Source organism: Mesoplodon bidens, assembly GCF_964165515.1.
Source record: "Mesoplodon bidens genome assembly, chromosome: 7".
NCBI classification, from domain to species: domain Eukaryota; kingdom Metazoa; phylum Chordata; class Mammalia; order Artiodactyla; family Ziphiidae; genus Mesoplodon; species Mesoplodon bidens.
Window position 1 is genome coordinate 14,052,923 of NC_138164.1, and position 21,207 is coordinate 14,074,129.

The 21,207-nt window shown below is 40.5% G+C and overlaps 1 protein-coding gene and 1 pseudogene across 9 annotated transcripts in view; both read right to left on the reverse strand.

Moving 5' to 3' along the window:
* Positions 1-21,207, reverse strand: part of KMT2A (lysine methyltransferase 2A) — a 76,441-nt gene that overhangs the window by 22,560 nt on the left and 32,674 nt on the right. For 5 of the 8 annotated variants that reach the window (XM_081239653.1, XM_081239655.1, XM_081239652.1 and 2 more), the window contains 20 exons: positions 19,931-20,165; positions 17,723-17,787; positions 16,911-17,288; positions 16,315-16,388; positions 15,206-15,337; positions 14,515-14,628; positions 10,872-11,018; positions 10,353-10,448; positions 10,021-10,141; positions 8,948-9,070; positions 8,339-8,523; positions 7,175-7,348; positions 6,088-6,198; positions 5,707-5,780; positions 4,345-4,538; positions 3,913-4,019; positions 2,927-3,064; positions 1,421-1,579; positions 1,028-1,145; positions 827-905 (listed from right to left, as the gene is read on the reverse strand). In XM_081239653.1, coding sequence (XP_081095779.1) covers positions 827-905; positions 1,028-1,145; positions 1,421-1,579; positions 2,927-3,064; positions 3,913-4,019; positions 4,345-4,538; positions 5,707-5,780; positions 6,088-6,198; positions 7,175-7,348; positions 8,339-8,523; positions 8,948-9,070; positions 10,021-10,141; positions 10,353-10,448; positions 10,872-11,018; positions 14,515-14,628; positions 15,206-15,337; positions 16,315-16,388; positions 16,911-17,288; positions 17,723-17,787; positions 19,931-20,165 — 2,824 coding nt within the window. The remainder of the gene's footprint in view (positions 1-826; positions 906-1,027; positions 1,146-1,420; positions 1,580-2,926; positions 3,065-3,912; positions 4,020-4,344; positions 4,539-5,706; positions 5,781-6,087; positions 6,199-7,174; positions 7,349-8,338; positions 8,524-8,947; positions 9,071-10,020; positions 10,142-10,352; positions 10,449-10,871; positions 11,019-14,514; positions 14,629-15,205; positions 15,338-16,314; positions 16,389-16,910; positions 17,289-17,722; positions 17,788-19,930; positions 20,166-21,207) is intronic. The other 3 variants (XM_081239654.1, XM_081239651.1, XM_081239650.1) reach the window with 2 other exon arrangements.
* Positions 15,540-16,257, reverse strand: LOC308620267 (small ribosomal subunit protein uS8-like; annotated as a pseudogene). The gene has a single exon. The product of its transcript is annotated as a small ribosomal subunit protein uS8-like (transcript).

Consider the following 21,207-nt stretch of genomic DNA (forward strand, 5'->3'; position numbering starts at 1 on the left):
GTAAAACAGCCTAAAATGCAAAGAAAAAAAATACTAACTATTGATACTACAAGAAATAGTTACTGGCCTTCAGGAAGGGATAACTGCCCCACCATGCGTACAAAGTGAGGAAAGAATAAACCTGGCGTGTTTCCTTTGGGAGAAAAGCCCCATGAGACAAGAGAAATGGAACTGCTTCAAATCTGCTGGATGCTGATGGAGCCTAGCTCTTTACACTAAGAGCTGCCAGCTGAATGTGGAGTAGAGACTGTGTTTTCCCAACTGAAATGCAGAATAAATCAGAGTATATATAACAAAAGGAAGACTCCAAAGGGGAAGAGAGAGAAAGTGAATTTTAAATTTATATCGTCAGTTTGCTAGAAGTTTAAACGATTTGCTTCACGTGGGAAAGATTAGAAATTCTTCCTGGACTATTTGATTGTTATTGTAGGGGTTATTTTTAGAAGGACCTAGAAGATGTAAAACGTAAAATGAGGACAGAGGCATGAGGTGTTTGATCCCTGACAACAAACTGGACTTCTGAACGGAGGTGAATGGAATTTAGTGGGATCTTAAGAGCCTGGCCTGGTGTCTTCTACCTAGGTTTTATTTGGAAATGATTCTGAAATTATGTCAACAATGCTTTCCTTCTACGACTGGATCTAGCTGACGTAAAATGATCTTTAGTCCCCATCTACGAGAAGTAGCAAAAAAAAAACAAAAAACAAAAAAACAAGGAATTAGTTCAAAGTCGCTAACAAGTATGGCTCTACATTTACTGACCTACTCACTGCTTCAGGGTGCTCAAGGGGTGGGGCCGCTGTCTTCTCTCTACAGAGCTACTTACTGATATCCAATAGGAAAGAGCTTATCCTCACAGTCAGAGAGATCGTTCAGAATCCCTAAGCAGTCAATTGTCATGGAGCCTGAGTAAGAACAGAAGAACGGATTAGAGGCAATCACGAGAAGGCCCACTTCAAAACTGAAGACTAGAAAGTACCTCAGTGACACAGCCAGCCTTCCCCAACAACCAAGGCCCATGTCATACCAATCATCATGTGGATATTTTCTGGTTCTAAGCCACTGAGAAACTTCCTTCTCAAGCTGATTCCTTCAAAGTCCACGAACACTCTTCTGAAAACTTCAAATCCATTCTCCGGAACCACCTTAAATGAAAAGCCGGGGTAGCTATTCGGCGATCCCTTTTACACACCATATACCCATGATACTGACTCAGAGGGAAAGTGCAGAGCGTATCTCAAAATCACCCTTCTGTTTCACTAGCAGTGCCTCTGTTATTGCTCCTAAGAGGAGGTGATTCGAGGAATACCCAGAATCACCTACTAGGAACGCCTAGGAGGATGGTGGAATACAGTTCACCATCTTGCTAGTTTCAGCCTCTTTTCCTCGAGAACTCGAAAAGCAGCTAAAGCCGTCTCACCTCGCCTTTGATCAAATCCCGGTGTCGTGGGCAGTATACTTTTTTATCATCCAGAAACACACAGTTCTTGGCTCGGGAACACATGAAGTGATAGTTACTGGTGCAGGAGGTAAGGCAGCAACCCACAGTGGCTCCTGGCTTTTGGCAGAATTCACATCTCTACCAACCCAGAAAGAACAGAGTCCAGGTCAGCCTCTCCGAAGTTTGAGCCATTTTCCATCTCCCCTAGAGTCCCCCCGTTCTGGGTTTCCCACAATTCACTGTGCTATCGGTCATCTGCTGAACTACAGAGAAGTGATATGAGCCATAAAGCCTCCTCTACAAATCCTGTCTTTCCTATGGCCCATGCGGCCTATGACCATTAATTTTAAATATTACAATTCGATTTAGAACTTGAATCAAAACAGTTTTTTCTAGGATGCACGACGGATTTAGAGAAGATGAAACTTTTAAGATCGATGTAAAAACATCATCTTGGTAGAAAGCTGTTATATCCAAAAGAACTCAGTTCTGGAGAGATTATACTAGTCAGACACACAACAGTTCTTAATTACTAGGCCTAACTGATGAATTTCTGTGATTCAAAGATTTCCTTCAACTAGGCTATATGTGACTACCTCATTCTGTCACAGTCACAGTCTGGGCTCCTCTCCAGGGAAGACTTTTTATTTGTGCTCTCCGCACATTTTACTTATGCTTCTTATGCATGCGCTATTTTTTGTTTCTTCCTGATAATCCTTCATTGTCTCCCCCCGTCAAAATATAGTTTTAAAAATTTTACTCCTTCATAGCCTTTTCTTTTTTTTTTTAATTTTTTTAATTTAATTTATTTTTTATACAGAGGTTATTATTAGTTATCTATTTTATACATATTAGTGTATATGCAGCTTTATTTCTTTATTTTTATTTTTTTTTTGCAGTACGCGGGCCTCTCACTGTTGTGGCCTCCCCCATTGCAGAGCACAGGCTCTGGACGCGCAGGCCCAGCGGCCATGGCTCACGGGCCCAGCCACTCTGCAGCATGTGGGATCCTCCCGGACCGGGGCACGAACCCATGTCCCCTGCATCGGCAGGCGGACCCTCAACCACTGCGCCACCAGGGAAGCCCTCATAGCCTTTTCTGATTACTCTAAGCTGCTACACCAATCACCTTCTACATCCCCCCTTCGTGTATGTATTTTGTGGGTTTATCCTATGGAGCCTCAGAGTGCTGATTCAACTGGAACCTCTGAGGTCATTTTGTCTAAATCACTTAATAAATTAATACCTTTCTTGGGCATCTGAATTATCTCCCCAACTGGATAAGACTTTGTTTTCTATGTCTTTTGTACCCATCCTCCAAGGGTCAGAATAGCAATCTACCTACAGTGTACACCAATATTTGCTGCTGGCTAACCATCCCGAGGGAGCTACGAGAAACATCAAAGAGGCAGCATTTAGCCCCAGAAAGAACATCTGGAAACTGAGAGGGAGTCTCTTCCATAACATTCACCCACAGGTTCTTACCAGCTGCTTGCCCCTGATCACAGCCATATGCACATTCTTCAGTGACCCATCATCATCTTCAAACACTTCTGCTGACCACAAAGCGCAATTTACATGTGTCCATTCGTTTTGGCCAATGTAGAGCAAACGGCCAGCATCCTAGGAAACAAGACATTTCATTTTTTCTTTGAAGAATATAATGTCAAATAGGGTTTTCCTTGGTATTAGCTTTACCTCATTCAGGATAACTCCAGTAAATCAAGTCTAATTCTTTAACTTAGGGGTGCACACAAAAATCACAATTCCAAGTCTCTTTGTTTTCACTTCTCACCTTTTTCGATTACCTTTTCCACAGACTGGAAATATTTTATAATCATAAAGGATTAAAGAACAAGCAATATGTGACAGGTTTATAGAAGTGCCCCCTGACTTCTTTAAAACCATATTTCAAAGCCACTTCTCTCAGCTTGCCTTAAAAACCTTTTTTAAAAAAACTGTAAGCTTACTATGTGCCAGGACCCAAATAAGGCTTTACATACATTATTTTCTTTAATCCTCATAACCATTCTGAGGTAAGATCATTATTATCCTCATTTTAAAAATGAAACTGAGGGTCAGAGAGGTTCAACTCTTTGCCAAGGTCAACAAGTAGGCGGCAGAGCACAGAAACGAATCCAGGCAAACTGCCAGACCTGGGGACCTTAACCACACTGCTAATAACTGCATTAAACACAAGCTACTTAATGTGCAACTTCTGTTTTATTCACTTTCATAAAATATTTTTTTGAGGAACTGCCAATAGAAATTACAAGATATCAGCACATTAATTTAAGGCAACTCATCCTTTAAATCAATTAAATCAGTTATAGAAAAAAAAAAAAACCCAAATGCCACAAACTAAGTGACAAATATTCATTGAATAAATGGCACTGGTCACCAAGTTTAGACACAAAGAGGTCGTTATTGGCTAGTCTACTAAGCAGGACCCAGTGCACCAAGGTACTTACATTAGCACTGTCGTCACCGTACGTCAAACACAATGCACACTGTCTATTATCTTCTATGCCTGGGGGTGGGTTCAGTTCTGGACTGTCTTCTCGACTCCTATCAGTACCTTGGAACCCAGAAGACATACAGTTAAAATTGGCAATACTATGTCTGATATCAGGAAAAAAGAAAACAATTCAGCTTAAATAGCCTAGAGCCTATGAAATCAACACTTTCAAAAAGTGTTCAAAGTTACGCTATCTTACTATCCGTTACGTTACTTGTATCAATTCTCTGGTAACATTCCAAGTGAAGCAAAAACAACGATTTTATTACATTTAAGGATCACCGGGAAATTTTTCCAATACGGAAGTACATTAAATTTAGAGTCACAAAGTCAATCATTTGCACCCAGAGAGAAATGGATAACAAGTCTTCATTTGGTGTCTTACTCAAAATTGGTGGTGTAGGAGGATGCAGAGGAGTTGGTGAGTCTGGCTCTCCAGGCCCTTTAGGTTTGGGAGCTGGAATGATTTTCTTCATTAAAGGAGGCTGCTCAGTGTGGCTGTTTTCCTCTCGCTCCTGCCACTGAGCATAATTATGGTCAAGTGAAGGTGGAAGCACTGCGTTTGGTAACATCCCACTGCTGGAAATAATCGATTCAACAAGTATTTATTGAACTCCTACAAGATACCCAGAACTGTACAAAACAGTCAAATTCTTGATATCATCAGGTCTCAGGCCCGGGCACAAGCCTTTCAGACTGTAAGAACAAGTCACAGAATTTGAAAACTGCCTACACAGGACTTTATTATTTTTAAAAATATAATCCCGATGTATTGTGACTCTTGGTTAAACATCTAGAAACAAATGATAACCTTATCAATGTGTCAAAAGGATTTACTGGAATAAAAATTTAAGGTTAAATATGGAGAATCAAGAACTGTTGAGAACTACTGAGCCTGCGTGTCTGGAGCCTGTGCTCCACAACTAGAGAAGCCGCCACAGTGAGAGGCCCACGCACCGCGATGAGGAGTGGCCCCCGCCTGCCACAACTAGAGAAAGCCCTCGCACAGAAACAAAGACGCAACACAGCAAAAATAAATTAATTAATTAATAAACTCCTACCCACAACATCTTAAAAAAAAAAAAAAAAAGAACTGTTGAGAGCACTATTTGAACGAAATAAGATAGAACCCAGTTATACCTGGGTTATATATATCGTACATGTATTGTACATATGCCACAAGTTCCCTAAAACAACAAATACATAAATAAAGAAAAAAAGGGCAGCAGACTGCAATAAACATTAAGTGTTGTCTCTAAAGCAGCAATAAAAAGGCATTTCAGGGCTTCCCTGGTGGCACAGTGGTTTAGAATCCGCCTGCCAATGCAGGGGACACGGGTTCGATCCCTGGCCCAGGAAGATCCCACATGCCGCAGAGCAACTAAGCCCATGCACCGCAACTACTGAGCCTGCGCTCTAGAGCCCGAGTGCCACAACTACTGAAGCCCGCGTGCCCAGAGCCCATGCTCTGCAGCAAGAGAAGCCATGACAATGAGAAGCCCGCGCACCGCAATGAAGAGTAGCCCCCGCTTGCTGCAACTAGAGAAAGCCCACGCACAGCAACGAAGATCCAACACAGCCAAAAAACAAACAAATACATAAATAAATTTATTTTTTTAAAAGGCATTTCAACTGATTAATCTTTAATATTAAAACCTAGTCTAAAGAAACCCCTCAATCTAAAAATATAAGAACGCTCAGATTTCTAGCTGACGAAGCGAAAAAAAGTAATACTGAATTTACTCACTTGCTTGATACTTTATTTGGCTCCCAAAACCTGGACTTTTTGACACTGAACCATGGAAAAACACGTTCCATTTGCTAACAGAAAAACAAACAAACAAACAAAATGTAAGCATGTGACCATTCAATTGGAAAGCACATAAAAATCAACAACTTCACACCAGCTTCTCTGTCAATATAAGGATGATTTCAGGCCACCAAGGGAAAGATCCATCCACTCTGGAACCTCACTAATCTCCTCCCAAAGAATCAGAGGAACGAATTAAATGAAAAATGATTTATACACATGACAAAGCAAAACATAGATGAGAACAAGTCTGTTCTGTTCATGTGGTAACAACCCACGGATTAAGCATCAAAGACACGAACTATTAATATCATTCACCCGAATAAAGAAGGACTTGACCATGCTGTTGGCTTTTTTAATCTCTGGCTGCCCTCCATCTGAGTTAATGGCTGCTTGAATGATCTTCACGATATCATCACTGAACTCCAACTGTATACAAAAAGAAAGCATTAATTATTCATAGAACAGTGTGCTCTCAAAACCACTTCCTCTTCCCTCCTAAATCATCCAGCACAGAGATCCAATAGAAAACGGACACCCCATTTTAATACGGTGTAATTTCTCTTTAGTGGAGGCCTTTGGGATTCAGTTCATAACTAACTTGTGGCAGTCAAGACATGCCAGGCTAATAAGGTAAGAATGCAGATAAATTAGCTGTATCCTGGTAAGTTACCAAACAGGGCCACGATTTTTTACTTAGACTAAAATGAATAAACAACTGAATAGCAAACACTTGGACCATGAGATAACAGGTGATCATTTCCTACACTTCCTTAAAATCATAAAATTAAAAGGCATCTATCTAGAAATGAACGTCCATTATAAGAAGACATATTACTCGGATGTGATCTCAAAAGGGGCAAACCAATTAATTGCACATTAGTAATTTTCCATAAACAGTTTTAATATAAAAATAATTTTAATATAAAAATAATTTTTGAAGAACTCAGGTGAAAGCCAAATAAAAAGACACTGGGCTTCCCTGGTGGCGCAGTGGTTGAGAATCTGCCTGCCAATGCAGGAGACACAGGTTCATGCCCCGGCCCGGGAGGATCCCACATGCCGCAGAGCAGCTGCGCCCGTGAGCCATGGCCGCTGAGCCTGCACGTCCAGAGCCTATGCTCCGCAACGGGAGAGGCCACAACAGTGAGAGGCCCACGTACAACAACAACAACAACAACAACAACAACAACAACAACAAAAAGACACTACCTTCCCTATCATAACCATCTTCCAAAACACAGAACTAAAATAACTCACATATTTTTAGGTATTTAAAACCACATGACATTTCTAAATACAATACAAACCATCTTTTAATGCTAACACCCAGCCTCATCCCCCAAAAGACCCAAGGAAGCTAAACTGGAGCTGGAAATTTAGGTAGTTTGCTGTATAGACATACCACAGATGTGTAGTTCCCTTGGTCCATTTTCCTCTTGACTCCTTCCAGATCTAAAGGCTGTTGATCTTCCTGTTTGCTGACCTCAGTAAGCACTGGTGGATCAGGCCCTTCTGGGGAGCTGCGGGAAGGTATACTCTCCTCTGTCTCAGGATTTAAGTCCGGAGGTTTGGCAGCCTGTCGTCAGGAAAGATATGTTTCTTTTATCTAACACTGAAAATGAGGCACCTATGCAGATTCTACTAAAATGAATAAAGATGGTACTGAATGATGCGTATTATAAAACCTAAAGAACGTGAAAATAATCACAGATTTCTCAAATACTAGAAAAGGAAAGTTAAAACGAGCTGGCTATCTAATAGCTTGGCTAGGTTCACTGAGGAGCTTTGCTTGACAACTCCCAACCTAGTATGAAGAAACAGAAACTGTCCAATTCCTTTTGAGTAAGACACAGATACTGCTAATTTTCCTATTCAAAAAACAGACTCTATTAAAAGATAAAGCAGCAGCCTAGCTCTGAGTTAAAGCTATCCATGTGGTTCTTCCAACATTATACCTGTGTTCCCAATGACTACTTTATGTATATAGTTCATGACTTAAACGGACAAGAAGCAGTGATTTTCAAATCGTGTCCTGAGGAGCCCTGGAACTTTCCTGGAGCCGAAGGGTCTCTGGCCCCACTACCACCCTCGCAGATCAGGCCACCATCCTGCTCCCTCTTGCCCAGAGCACCACCACTGCCTCCTAACCACGGCTCCTGCCTGTAGGCTCAGGCTTCTCCAATCCTTCCTCTCACTCCAGTCGGAATCATTTTTTTGTTTTTTAATTTTTTTCTAAGAAGCAACTCTGATCAGGTTACTCTTTTGGGTGAAGTCCTTCATTGGGCTCCCCATGGCCTTCAGAATACAGAGTCCAAATTTCATATTACAACAGCAAGACCTTTGAAAGAGATATGGCCCCTTCCTTCTTCTTACCCCAGAGAAGGGTTTTACTCTTGGTGCTAAAAATTTTCTTAATAGCCTAAGGCCAAAGCAAGGAACTCTACAAAACTAAATGAAGAGTGAGGCAAAAGAAAATAAACTGAAAGGCGCACACACACAAAAACGCACACATTCCACGACTGGGCAAAAACCACCATTCGGAATACAAAATGAGACGTGGGCCTACCTGTCGGTAGCGTAGCAAGTGGCTGGTGGTCCGAGAGTTCAACAAGGCTGTCAGTACTTGCTTCAGAGAGATCTGGAGCTCTTTTTCAAGGGCCAGTCGCCACTCTGCCGGGTGCCGCTCAGTACAGTTCACGCAAGTGTAGGCCACACTTTCCGGAAGATTAGACAGAATCTCATACATCTCATCTGGGAAAACAAAAACCTACAATGATGAGGTGCTCTGAAGAGTGGGAGACAGGGAAAAGAGAAAGCTATTCCACTGAACTTAATATCAAGCTGCATGTTAGAACAGTATTAAGACTCTCATACCCCTGAAGAACTCATATGCATTGATCTCTGAAGGGACGTTATTAACACTAACTCAGGATTTAGTCACTGGAGAATCAATAGGTTATGGTACCCACAAAGGACAGCAAATAAGTATCTTAAAGGATGTGTTCAAGATAAATGAGCACAAATTTAACACAATGTTCTTATTTTAGAGACTAAAAAATAAATTTAAAAAGACTTCAAGTAACAACACTACCCTAATTTTATGTTTATAGTACTTTGGGGGCTGTAAATGCAGCTGAACCAAGAAAGAAGGAAACTGTAATAAAAAGACTCCAACCTTCTGTACCTGAAAGATTCTCACATTTGGAATGGACCCATCGATCACATTTCCCACACTGCATCATCTTACTCTCGTAGTCATCATCATCATAACACTTATCACAGAGAGGGCAGAAGTTTCCTGAAAGCAAAGCGAAGTTTTCAGCAGAGCTTTGGTTCACATACCAATGCCTCTAAAGCCCTTGACTCACCTATGCCAATGTGATGTAAAATGCCAGCCACCATATTCTGCTTCTGAAACTACTTACAAATGCCAGCATGCATCTACCATGGAATGTTTACACATCTGTAAAGTGTCAAGATTATTCTGAGCTCTCAGAATATGCCACTAGTTCTCTTCTTTAAGATCCATTTTTAAAGGTCATGAGGTAGATTTTATAGATAACGTAATAGAAAAAGAATGGAAGAGAGAACTTTCTCTCTTAAACATTCCAAAGAAATGTTTAAGTTTTTAAAAAAGAGGAGAGGGTAATGGGAGTAAAAAAAACACAGTTAATTTACACTTTTCCCTTATTCCTAGTGCTTTTACCTTAGAGCTTAGAGCAGTGCTTCCTAAAATTCGGAAAAATATACACCCTTCATCAATTTGTTTTATCCATGTATCATCTCTTATTATTTTTTACTTAATAGACTTAATATTGATTTGCTTAAATAACTTCAATAGTGAACTTTATATTATTATCCTAAGTCAGTTTAATGTATTGGCTATAATTTTTTTCTAGCACAATTATTAAGATAAAATCCTTGACTCAGTACCACCTAAAATCATTTCTGAAACAATCAAATGGATATATACCTCACTTTGGGAAATACTGGTTTAGAGCATTTCTTTGTGGTGAGTTACTATCAAAAGTCTTCCTTGATTCATCCCCCCAAAGATAACAAAACCTTTCTAGTTGCTCTAAGTCTCTGTGTAAGGAAAAGAGCAAGACCAGAAACTTAGGAAATTTGTCTAAATGGCGTCCTTGACAAGAATGGTAAGACCTTTCCATTCCACTGCAGTGTCCAGTTCACCTCCCAAACACTAAGTACAACCTCTGAAAGTTGACAAAACTGGCTTTTCTGAGGTACCTTTAGCAAAGAGTTTGGCACAATCATGGCAGAGGGAGAAATCGTGAGACCACTGTGCATCCCACCCTTTGCCGGGAGTCGTGGATCCACAGCTCTTGCAGCGAACACACTTGGTACAGATCTGGAAGAGACAACAGAAATTCAATAGGAACTTCTTGTTTTTAATATCTCTTCTTATTTAAGAAGGTCTCAAACGCAATCCATTTCTAGAGTTGACTTCTCTACTGGGACGGCTTTTCTTCCTCAAGCAGGGTAGTCCTCTTACAATTTGTGCACGCCTAACAGTCCCATGACAATTCTCTCTGAAACTGCCCATTGTGTGAGAAACTCACCCAAACTTTCTTTTTCTTTGTGGGTTTGGTGGGGTAATTTGGTCCCAGGCACTCAGGGTGATAGCTGTTTCGGCACTTATTACACTCCAGCAGCTGCTGTAAGAAAACAAGAAGGCAAAAAGGTGGGCATCACCTCACCTTCACTGGACACCTGTCACTTAGTACCCCATTTCATACTTTTCTTCAAGTAAATACAGCACATCACTGTGACAGCTTAAATTTCCTCATAAATTATTTACTCTCAAGGCATAGGGATTTATGTCCTGCCAAAGGTACTCAGGGTTGAACATTCTGATAAAGGAGATTTGATTTATTTTGAGGATTTTATCCAATGCCACGTTTTCTGCTATACTCCCAAAATTAAATTAAAACACAACAATAGGCAATTGATTACACCCAGTTAAACAGTAAAAACAGGCTAAGCCAACAGGAAAAATGTGCGTACGAAATCCTAGATTAAAAGGCAGAAATGGAGATACAGAGTAATACTGTAAGTGGCCCCATTACTCAGCATCGTACCTTGGTGGCCTGGTGCTGCCTTCCACAAACATGACAGAACTTGCAGCGCCGACAACACCAGTTTTCCAGCTGGTCCTCCAGAGGGCGCTCGTGCTCCTCCAAACAAAACTTGTGGAAGGGCTCACAACAGACTTGGCAATACACAAACTAGGGTAAGACGGGAACACAGAGGCGGTCAAATAGCACATAGAAATATCAACCAAATCCTACCTGCTTACTTTTTGAGCTTTAGGAGTAGTGGTATACATACTGTATTCAACATGTTCACTAAGTAATGACTATGTTAAAAAAGCAGAATACTGGGGAGTTTCAGGGGACTAAAGCAGTAATAATAGTAGAATTATAAAATAACTAAATAGATACAATCTAAGATTTAATAGAATGTGCTAAGTGCCGTAAAAGAGGTATCAACAAAGAGCTAAGGCGATGTAAAAGAGTGGGGTAAGGGGAAACAGGGATGGTTTTAAAGGCTCTCTATAATCTACTAAATGACTGTAAGTTCTGGTTTGTCCTTCCCATCTCTAATTTTAGAAGTAAGTTATTTTCATACTGATAAAGAGATTTTCAGAAATCCAAGTGAGTGTGACTCATAATTTTCTTCTGCCATAAAAGAATCAGTGGGACAACTGGTCAAAACTAAATAAAGTCTACTTAAATAATTGTAAAATACCAACGTTAATTTCCTGATTTTGATAATTATATTGTGGTTATATAAGAGGATGTCCTTGGTTTTAGGAAATACACAGTATAAAATTTAGAGGTAAAAGGGCATATGTCTGCAACTTGCTCTCAAATTTTAAGAAAAAAAATGTCTACATATAAAATGTGTGTACATATTTTATTTATTTTGTACAATACATATACAAAGAGAAAACGATAAAGCAAATTAAAAATATTAATGCTAAAGCAATTTTACTCCAATAAAAAAATATTAATGCTTGGGAAATCCAGGTAAAGGGTGTTATGTGGGAATTCTTTGTACCACTCTTGTAGCTTTTCTGTAAATCCGAAATCATGTCAACATAAAAAGTTTTTAAAAATTTGAATGGAGGGAAAATTCATCAAGCACTGGTTATGCTTTAGGAGTGCAATGTAGGCAGTGGGCTATTCATTTTCTAATTTCAGTTTTTAGGAATCCTGTGGGATTGCTGTGCACAGCTACACAATTTAAATTAGAGCAATTATACTCTGGAAAAAAAAAAAAACTTTTAACACAGAAGTTGAAGCACTGGTGTTACGAAAATAAGTTATTCCTGTGGGTAACATGTGTATGGATGCAACGAGAGTTAAAATTAGGTAGGAAAAGAGGTACAGTAGACCCCTGGCACTTACATAGACTGAACAGTCTCAGTTTCAACGCTATCTAAAGCAACTCCAGCACTTAGAACAATATATTGTTCGTAACAGGCACTAAAAAAATATTTCCTTAATGAATGAATACCAGGCAATAATTCTGCTAATGTGTAATTTATTTTTTTAATGCCTTTATTTCATTAAATGTCTGAATCACTGAATTTTTAAAAAAAATATTGCTGAACGTTTACAATGACAATTTTGCATTTCTCCATATACTTTATCATATAATGATGTCATATATTCTTAATTTCTTAAATCTATATTTAAGATACAACCATATAATAAGAACCCCAAGGAAAACAAAACTTACACCTCAAAATTATTGTTCATCCCATTACTATTTAAGCTGCTAATTTTTGCCCATTAAAACTACTTTTTTCTTTGCATATTTAAAAATCCACATACTGGTATCATTTTCATTTAAAAAGGCACTCTTTAATATATAACTTTCAGCATACAGTTATTTGTGAATATAATTTTGCAGAAAAATTACTTTATGTCTGATAGTTTATTTTTGAAATTATTTAGAAAGCTTAAAGATGTAGAAGAAAAATAGCATATCGGATTATATAATCTGCATACATAAAGGATCTGCATTAAACTAAATCACAGAGGCAGTTTTGGTGAATTCTTATTCAATATTGTCCGCACTTGCTAATGTCTAATTTAAAATAGCAAGTGGGCAGGACTGAATGTCTTAGCTAGTGAGTCTCAATGACTGCTCAACATCTGGATTACAACTTGGCTTTGGGTTTTCTTTATGACCTTAGAATACATATGTGACAAATAATAACCTAAGGAGGTATTCAGGAATTGAGAACTACATGAATGACAAATTACTGCTTCCTAGTTAAAATTGTGCTACCTTTTTCCCCCCTTATGATAAAGGTGGCACATACTCACTGCAAACAAACTCAAAAAGATAAAGAAAAAACAGAAGTCAACCACAATCCAACTACACTCTTAAGATTTTGGTGTAAATCCTTCAGAATCTTTCTACATATATATTTCAAAAACATTTTTCCAAACCAAAATGGGATAATGCTTTTTTTTTTTTTTTTTTTTTTTTTTTTTTTGCGGTACACGGGCCTCTCACTGTTGTGGCCTCTCCCATTGCGAAGCACAGGCTCCGGACGCGCAGGCTCAGCGGCCATGGCTCACGGGCCCAGCCGCTTCGCGGCATGTGGCATCTTCCCGGACCGGGGCACGAACCTGCGTCCCCTGCATCGGCAGGCGGACTCTCAACCACTGCGCCACCAGGGAAGCCCGGGATAATGCTTTTTACATACTATTTTGTGACCTGCTCTGTTAACTCAGTGATGTGTCATGGACATCTTTCCATGTCAATATGAATCTATATTATCATCTTTAGGACTTCATATGTGCCATTATATGCATGTCCTATAATTATTTTAACCAAAGTACCAGCCCCTTATTGATGACTTTTTGGGTTGTCTCCAATTTTTTATTATCATAAATACTGAAATAAACCCTTCTGTTTATTATATATATACAAATATTTATACATATAGAAGGGTTTATTATGTACATACATGTATACAAACATACATACACATATAATTTATCTAATTATATCCTCAAGATAAATGCCTGGAGTGCATTGCTGGGTTAGAGGGTATACCCATTTTAAAGATAAATACATATTTCCAAACAATCTTCTCAGAAAGACTGTAACTAATTTAAATTTCCAGAAACAGAAAGTCTCCATTTCCACTTGATCCTTTTTATCATGCTTTAATTTACAGTGTTTTGTAATCGGAAGGCTTAACGCTCCCCTCCCACCATGTTTTTACTTCTCGTTTTGTGAATTATATACTCCTGCCCTTAGACTATTTTTTTTACTGGGCGTTTTCCTTTTTCTTATTAATTGCTAAGAGCTCTTTATAGACAAGGAAGTTTTGCTATTCAACATAAAACAACTATCAACAGCATCTCTTTTTCTAGAAAAACATTTATCATTTCTTCCATGTTTGGACATCTAGCAAAAAATCAGAACTCTAATAATGAGTGAATTTAAGAGATGAAACTATTAAACTTTTCACACTCAATAACTGCTACTCTAAAAAAAAAAAAAAACCTGCTACTCTAATAAAAAGCAGACTCCTTCCTGAAATTTCTAAAAAACTTCAAAGCATTTCATTTGCAGGTTTCAACAGGATATAGTGCCTGCTATATACCAACAAAACAGAATATAATGATTTCTTTCATCACAGCAAAATAATCTATCATTATACTGTCTGGGGTACCAAGAAGCAGGATATCTTACCTCTACATGCCCACTACTGGCACAGAGAAAGCAAACCACCCTGGGTGTTATAGGAACAGAGGTCAAGATTCCTAAGCCTCCCATCTCCCACACATTTTCTGCTTCACAATCCTCCTGCGGAGAGAGAGAAAAAGATACTTTTGACAGTTTCACGACACAACGCTGCAATGAAAAAACGCTGCATTGAAAATAAGGACGAAAAGCATAAAATTAGCGTGACACCAGAATGTCGAGAATATTTCATCTCAATGAGTTCAAAATAACTGCTGCTTTGAAAATTTTAAATCTCAGACACAAACTCTTAAAAGGCTCACCTGTTAACTACAATGCAAAGATTTACTGGGATTGAATTTCCCTTAAGAGTTTTGCTGATTCAAGCGATCATCATGGTTTGATTATACCTATGTGAAAGAAGCACTTCCTCAGATACTGTTCTCATCTAAAAGCACTTTACAGCTCAGGATGGGCAGGACTGGCTCCGTGCCTCTGTACTTCAGTCAGTTCACAGACTGACCTGGTAACACTGACCGGAGTTCTCACACACCTGAACCCATCTATTAATGGCAGATCTTCATTCCTCCGCCCCACCCCCCAAATGAATTTCCTCTCTTTCAACACCTTTGGTAACATCATTTTCTTGATTTAAAGTCCACAACACTCAATATACTCCGTGGTCACTGAACACTTTTACCTTAAAGTCCACTCTGATCCTGTGGACTCCATCTGCTGGGACTTTTTGCTTTGAACTATTGCCATTGGAGAGAGTGCTGAGGATGTTCAAAGTGCCTGCATTCTCCTGCTTATTGACTGGAGGTGGTTTTTCCTATGGGGATAGAAGATGGATAAAGAACAAATCCAAACCCTGCCTGCCTTCACTCTTGCAACAGATAATAATGCAAATGACAAATCTTAATAGATCTGGAAAACATGTTTCCAATATAAGTATCCTACAGAAACAGACAAGTAATCTTCAGGAGATTTTTTTTTCCATTGAAGCATTTTATTGGCACGTATGTATTTATACCCTAGAAAACACATCCCAGGCTTTTCCCTCCTGCGTGTCTTCATCTTGCTTCCTCGTGGTCCACGATGCCAGCTGAGGTTGTCAGTACAATGAAACCACACTGACCAGATGGGAGCAGGTTATTCTGCCATTTTTCTAGATCTTGGAGTTGCACACATCAAATCTGGGGCTGATCACTCCACACTTGTGTAACCTGCCTATGAGATTCAAAACAATTTTCCCAGCTCTGTGATCATCAATGATTTCAGGTTTGCCAATGTAACCATGCTTCATCATCACAGTTTGAAACTGGACAGTAACTCTGGAACATGACTTAATAAGAACCTGGCATGTGCCTCTCTTTTCAGCATTGCTGATGCTCTCGAGAGCATCAGCCTGGACGTGCATGCACACCACTATGGGGGCACAGAAAGAACTGGAAAAGTCTTAAAGACCTCTCTCTCCACATAATAAAAATAGTGAGTGACTGTTATAGACAAATACTGCTAGCGGATGTTGAGGGGGAAAAAAAACTTATACTCATCAGCCTGCAGCATAAGCATAAGCATGTGGGACCACAAAGAAGGGGAAAACAACAACGGGAAAAAAAAAGAGAAAAAAAGCAAGTGAGCTAAAGCCTAAACCTGAAGTTTGCTAATTTTAAGAAATTCCACTGCCATCTACACAGAGGCAGAAATGCAGTTTCACTCAATTTCGTAAATGTCAAGGATAAGGCTATTTCCCTACAGAATAGAACACATCTTTGACAAATGGCAGGGAAACAAATCTTTCCTCACCTTTTCTTTAGGCTTTTGTTTTACAGGAATACTGGGGCGAGGAGCCACTTTTTTCTGCTTGCTTTGCTCTGGACCTAAAGAATTCAAAATAAACTGCAGTCAGATGCCACTAAATTTACAGTTAATGCTAAATAGCAACGATGACTCTAGCACTGATTGGCCTGCAAAGAAAAGGGCATTAGAAAAAAACAAACTATTTAAACTCTAGGCTTTAAACAGGAAATTAAGACAGTATCTCCAACTTAACTGGTTTTTGCTTCTATTTCTTTATTATTATATAACAGTTAAAAGAGAGCTAATTGGGACTTCCCTGGTGGTCCAGTGGTTAATACTCCACACTCCCAACGCAGAGGGCCCGGGTTTGATCCGTAGTCAGGGAACTAGATCCCGCATGCATGCCGCAACTAAAAGATCCCTTGTGCCACAACTAAGACCCGACACAGCCAAACAAAAAAATTAAATATTTAAAAGAGAGCTAATTTTCTTGTACCAAAGACTTAAAAATATACATTTCAGTTTTCCAAATGCTGTTTAAGATGTCAGTGTCCTGTGCTGGTACTTCTGGTTCGGCAGTTCTTCCTGCTGTCCTCACTCACCTGACTCTGGAGGTGGAGGCTGCTTTTTCTTGGGCTCACTAGGAGTGGTCTTGGGGGCTTCTTTTCTCGGTGGTGCTGTGCTGGGGGGCTGTAGGGGGATGGCTGGTGCCGGCTGGGAGACCTGCTTGCTGGACTTCCTGGAAGAGGGCGTGGCCACTTGTTTGGCCTCAGGTCCTGGGGTGGAGGCATTCCCTTCCTCACTCTTGTCTTCCGGGGGCTTGCGCAGAGGTGGCTCACTGTTGCTTTTCTTGGGGGCGGGATCCTCTCTTGCTGATGGGGTAGACTTCTGACTAGAGTCCGCCAAGCTCTTCACAACACTGCTCTCTTTGCTCTCTTTCTTTTCACTGGTCTTAGACTTTTTCTCTTTCTTCTTCACAGCTGGGGGTGGGGGGGGGAAAGCAAGATTATTTTTCTGTAAGTGAGAAAATTTTATTTAAAATATAAGTATAGGAATGTAACAATCTTAGTCTCAGTTTCCTACAGCTAAAGTTGACACCGGAAGACTCAAGGAAGTTAATGCCAAGTTGGCAAGTGAAACAGGTATACTTTTATTACTCTAGGAAATGAAATATAATGTAATTTTTTGTATGAATTAAAAAAAATTTTCTTATGAAAATATTCAAACATACTCCAAGGTGAAGGGAAGAGTAAAATGAACACTCATGTACCTATCACCCAGCTTCAACAACCAACAGCTCCCTGGGAAACAGCAGTACTTGAAAAAAGGCTAGTATTCTCTTTACACTAGATGTACATAACTATATGACATTAAAGCAGGAAGCATTTGGGGGAAGATCTTTTGACAACACTACCTTTTGCTTGCTTCTGAAGGTAGGCTTTGGAAGGCATCCATTGTAGATTCTGACATTTTCTCATCCTAGAATAATAAGGGATACCATAAAGTAAACTTCATGTAGGAGAGAAGCAATTGAAGCAAGTATTAATTCGTCTGCAAGAATCCGTGAACCCTGGGCTTCCCTGGTGGTGCAGTGGTTAAGAACCCACCTGCCAATGCAGCGGACACACGTTTGAGTCCTTGTCCGGGAATATCCCACATGCCACGGAGCAACTAAGCCCGTGCACCACAACTACTGAGCCCGCGCTCTAGAGCCCACGAGCCACAACTACTGAAGCCAGCGCACCTAGAGCCCGTGCTCCTCAACAAGAGAAGCCACTGCAATGAGAAGCCCGTGCACCGCGACAGAGTAGCCCCCGCTCGCCACAACTAGAGAAAGCCCGCGCATGGCAACGAAGACCCAACACAGCCAAAAATCAATCAATTAATTAATTAATTAAAAAAAAAAAAAAGAATCCATGAACCTTTATTCAGGTTCATTTTGAGAGTTGAAAAAAAGGACTGCTCATTATTTAAACTGAAGCCTTTAAATCCTTTGATCAGCAATTTCACCTATCTTGAGGATCTAAAAGGAGCAAATATCAAATTATTTTTGAAATGGGACTCAAATGTCTTGCAACCCAGTACTGACTAGCGCCACCCACAAAAGGATCAGTCATTATTTCTTGCAGTCAAATCAGTTCTGCTCCCTTATGAGATTATTATTCATATAGTAATCTGAATACAAAATGGACTAAAATTACCCGAGTCCTTTGTCTGCCACTACAATGCTACAGGTCTATCTCAGGGCTTTGATAGATATTTCAATCCTCAGTTTACTGTAACTCAAAACTTAATTTGAAGTTTAATATTGGACTGAATCCACTGCAACCCCTAAATTTAGTGCAATTTTATCTTGCTATCATGTACCTTTTTTTTTGTTGTTCTGTGAATTGTCTCACTTCTTTCCACTAATGGGACTGAGACAAGATGCTTGCTTAAGGCCAGACTAAACCAAAGCACAGAACTTCTTTCTCAGTGTCTCCTAGAAACTGTCTCCCCTTAAGTAAGTAATGCAGCATTTCTCCCAGTTATGTTTTATATAAATCACTTTCATGTTATTCGTTCATTCAGCAAATATCTATAGATAATATCTATTCCTGGTGCCAGGCACTTGATGAGATACTCGACCACCAAAATTTATTTATGCAATTCTCTTGATCCACTTTAAACAAATTATCCCAGAGAGTAGAAAGTGCATCCACAAACTGACTAGAAAAAGGGGAAAAAAGGTAGAGTAATCAAAACTTCCAGGGAGGGCCTCCCTGGTGGCGCAGTGGTTGAGAGTCCGCCTGCCGATGCAGGGGATACGGGTTCGTGCCCCGGTCCGGGAGGATCCCATGTGCCGTGGAGCGGCTGGGCCCGTGAGCCATGGCCGCTGGGCCTGTGCGTCCGGAGCCTGTGCTCCGCAACGGGAGAGGCCACAGCAGTGAGAGGCCTGCGTACCGCAAAAAAATAAATAAATAAAAATTAAAAAAAAAAAAAAAAAAAAAAAAAAAAAAACTTCCAGGGAATTCCCTGGCAGTCCAGTGGTTAGGACTCGGCGCTTTCACTGCCGTGGCCCGGGTTCGATCCCTGGCTGGGGAACTAAGATTCCGCAAGTAGCGTGCGGGGCAGGGGAAGACTTCCATAGGCATGAAAATATTCTGAGAGTTAGAGAGTGGAGAGACTTATATCACCACTATTTCCTGAATGCCATAAAGATAAAGGTAATTTCAGTTGACCTGATAAACAGTAGGCCTAAACTCGTTGGTGACTAAGTAGGAACCCTCCAGAGTTGCACTGATATGGCAGCTCTAGACACATATGGCTATGTGAATCTAAAATTACATGGAAATTTTAAATGTCGTTCCTCAGTCACACCAACCATGTTTCAGGTGCTAAATAGCCATACGGCTAAGGGCTACCACACTGACCTGAGCAGATACAGAACGTTCACAGCACCGCGCCTGAGGGTTTCTGATTTAAGCACAGCCCAAACCCAGCACAGCACAAAATCCAAGCGTGCAACTCATCTTGCAACTTGAGGTGACTTGGTACAACCACACTGGGCGTTCGGGTGCATTTTCTCTGTGACAAGCGGGACAGTGGCTGAGACCAGCCCCCCAGAGAGATGCGCACTCACTTGCAGCACTGCTTCTTTATGTTGCGGCCACCAAACTTGGGCTTGTCCAAGCAGTTAGTGCACACACCACAGTCCTCAGGCACCTGGCAGCCGGGACACTGTCCACACCGCCTTGACCGCCGTCCCTTCTTTACTGGAGGTTCCTGCGGCGCCTTGTTTCTGGTGACGGGTTTAATTGGTTTGATGGGCGGAGCAAGAGGTTCGGCGTCTTCTGAGCCAGCAATCGATGACTTGTCTGTTAAAGAAACGTGGCATTAGCTCTGACAGAGTATCTGGTTCCTTCCTGGGAGCAGAGGGGAGATTCTCAAACTCTACTGATGTTAGTATGTACGCTCAAACCTTGTCTTAATTGGGACTCCAAAAATCAAATTCATTACAATAAAAATATTCATATGCAGAACACGGAGCCTGTTTTAAATAATTACTTAAATGTTTAAAAATGCCTATAACTTGCAGCTTGATGAAAGCAGAAATCCAAACAATGAACACAAAATACAGTGTCACCTAAAGTCAAGAATATGAATTGAGGGAGTTCGCTGGTGACCTAGTTCTTAGGGTTTGGCACTTTCACTGCAGGGGCCCGGGTTCGATCCCTGGTTGGGGAACATCCTGAAAGCCACGCAGCGTGGCCAAAATACAAAAAAAATAATTAATTAATTTTTTAAAAAAAAGAAAATATGATTAAAAAAAAGAAAGTAAAGAAAGCATTAAAAAAAAAAAAGAATATGAATTGAATGCTTCTGAAGACTCTCCAAACCTCTAAATTTCATCTGAGACCCATGAGAATGTGCCTCACAGACCTGAAACCACAGGGCCCCAGCTGCTGTGCTCTAAAATCCAGGGGTACAGAGGCCACAATTACCACAGAGGTTGCTCTCAGGCAGTGACAAGCGTGGCAGGGATACTAGGGTAGGCCTGTTCCTGGGAGACACGAGACTCCTCTGACAGTCAATGCTTGCTCAAGGGCTCCCTGACAGCCTTGCCGAGCTTTCTCACACTGCATGGCATCCAGGAGGATTCTGGCCAGCCTTCCTTCCCGCTCTCCTTCACTAGGGTCAGACTTACAGGGCAGCAGTCTGACAGCTCTCCCGGCCTTTCCTGACTCCCTCCCCCTTTTCTCTCTCAGGCATTTCCTCTAATAACACCCTTACACATTTAATCCCCCTGCCCTCCGCCATCTGGTTTTTGGAGGACCCAGCCTAACATATAATGCTATGAAGAGCCTACTGGGCACTCCCAGGATGATCAGCAAACGAACCCAGTGTCTGCTTAGACCT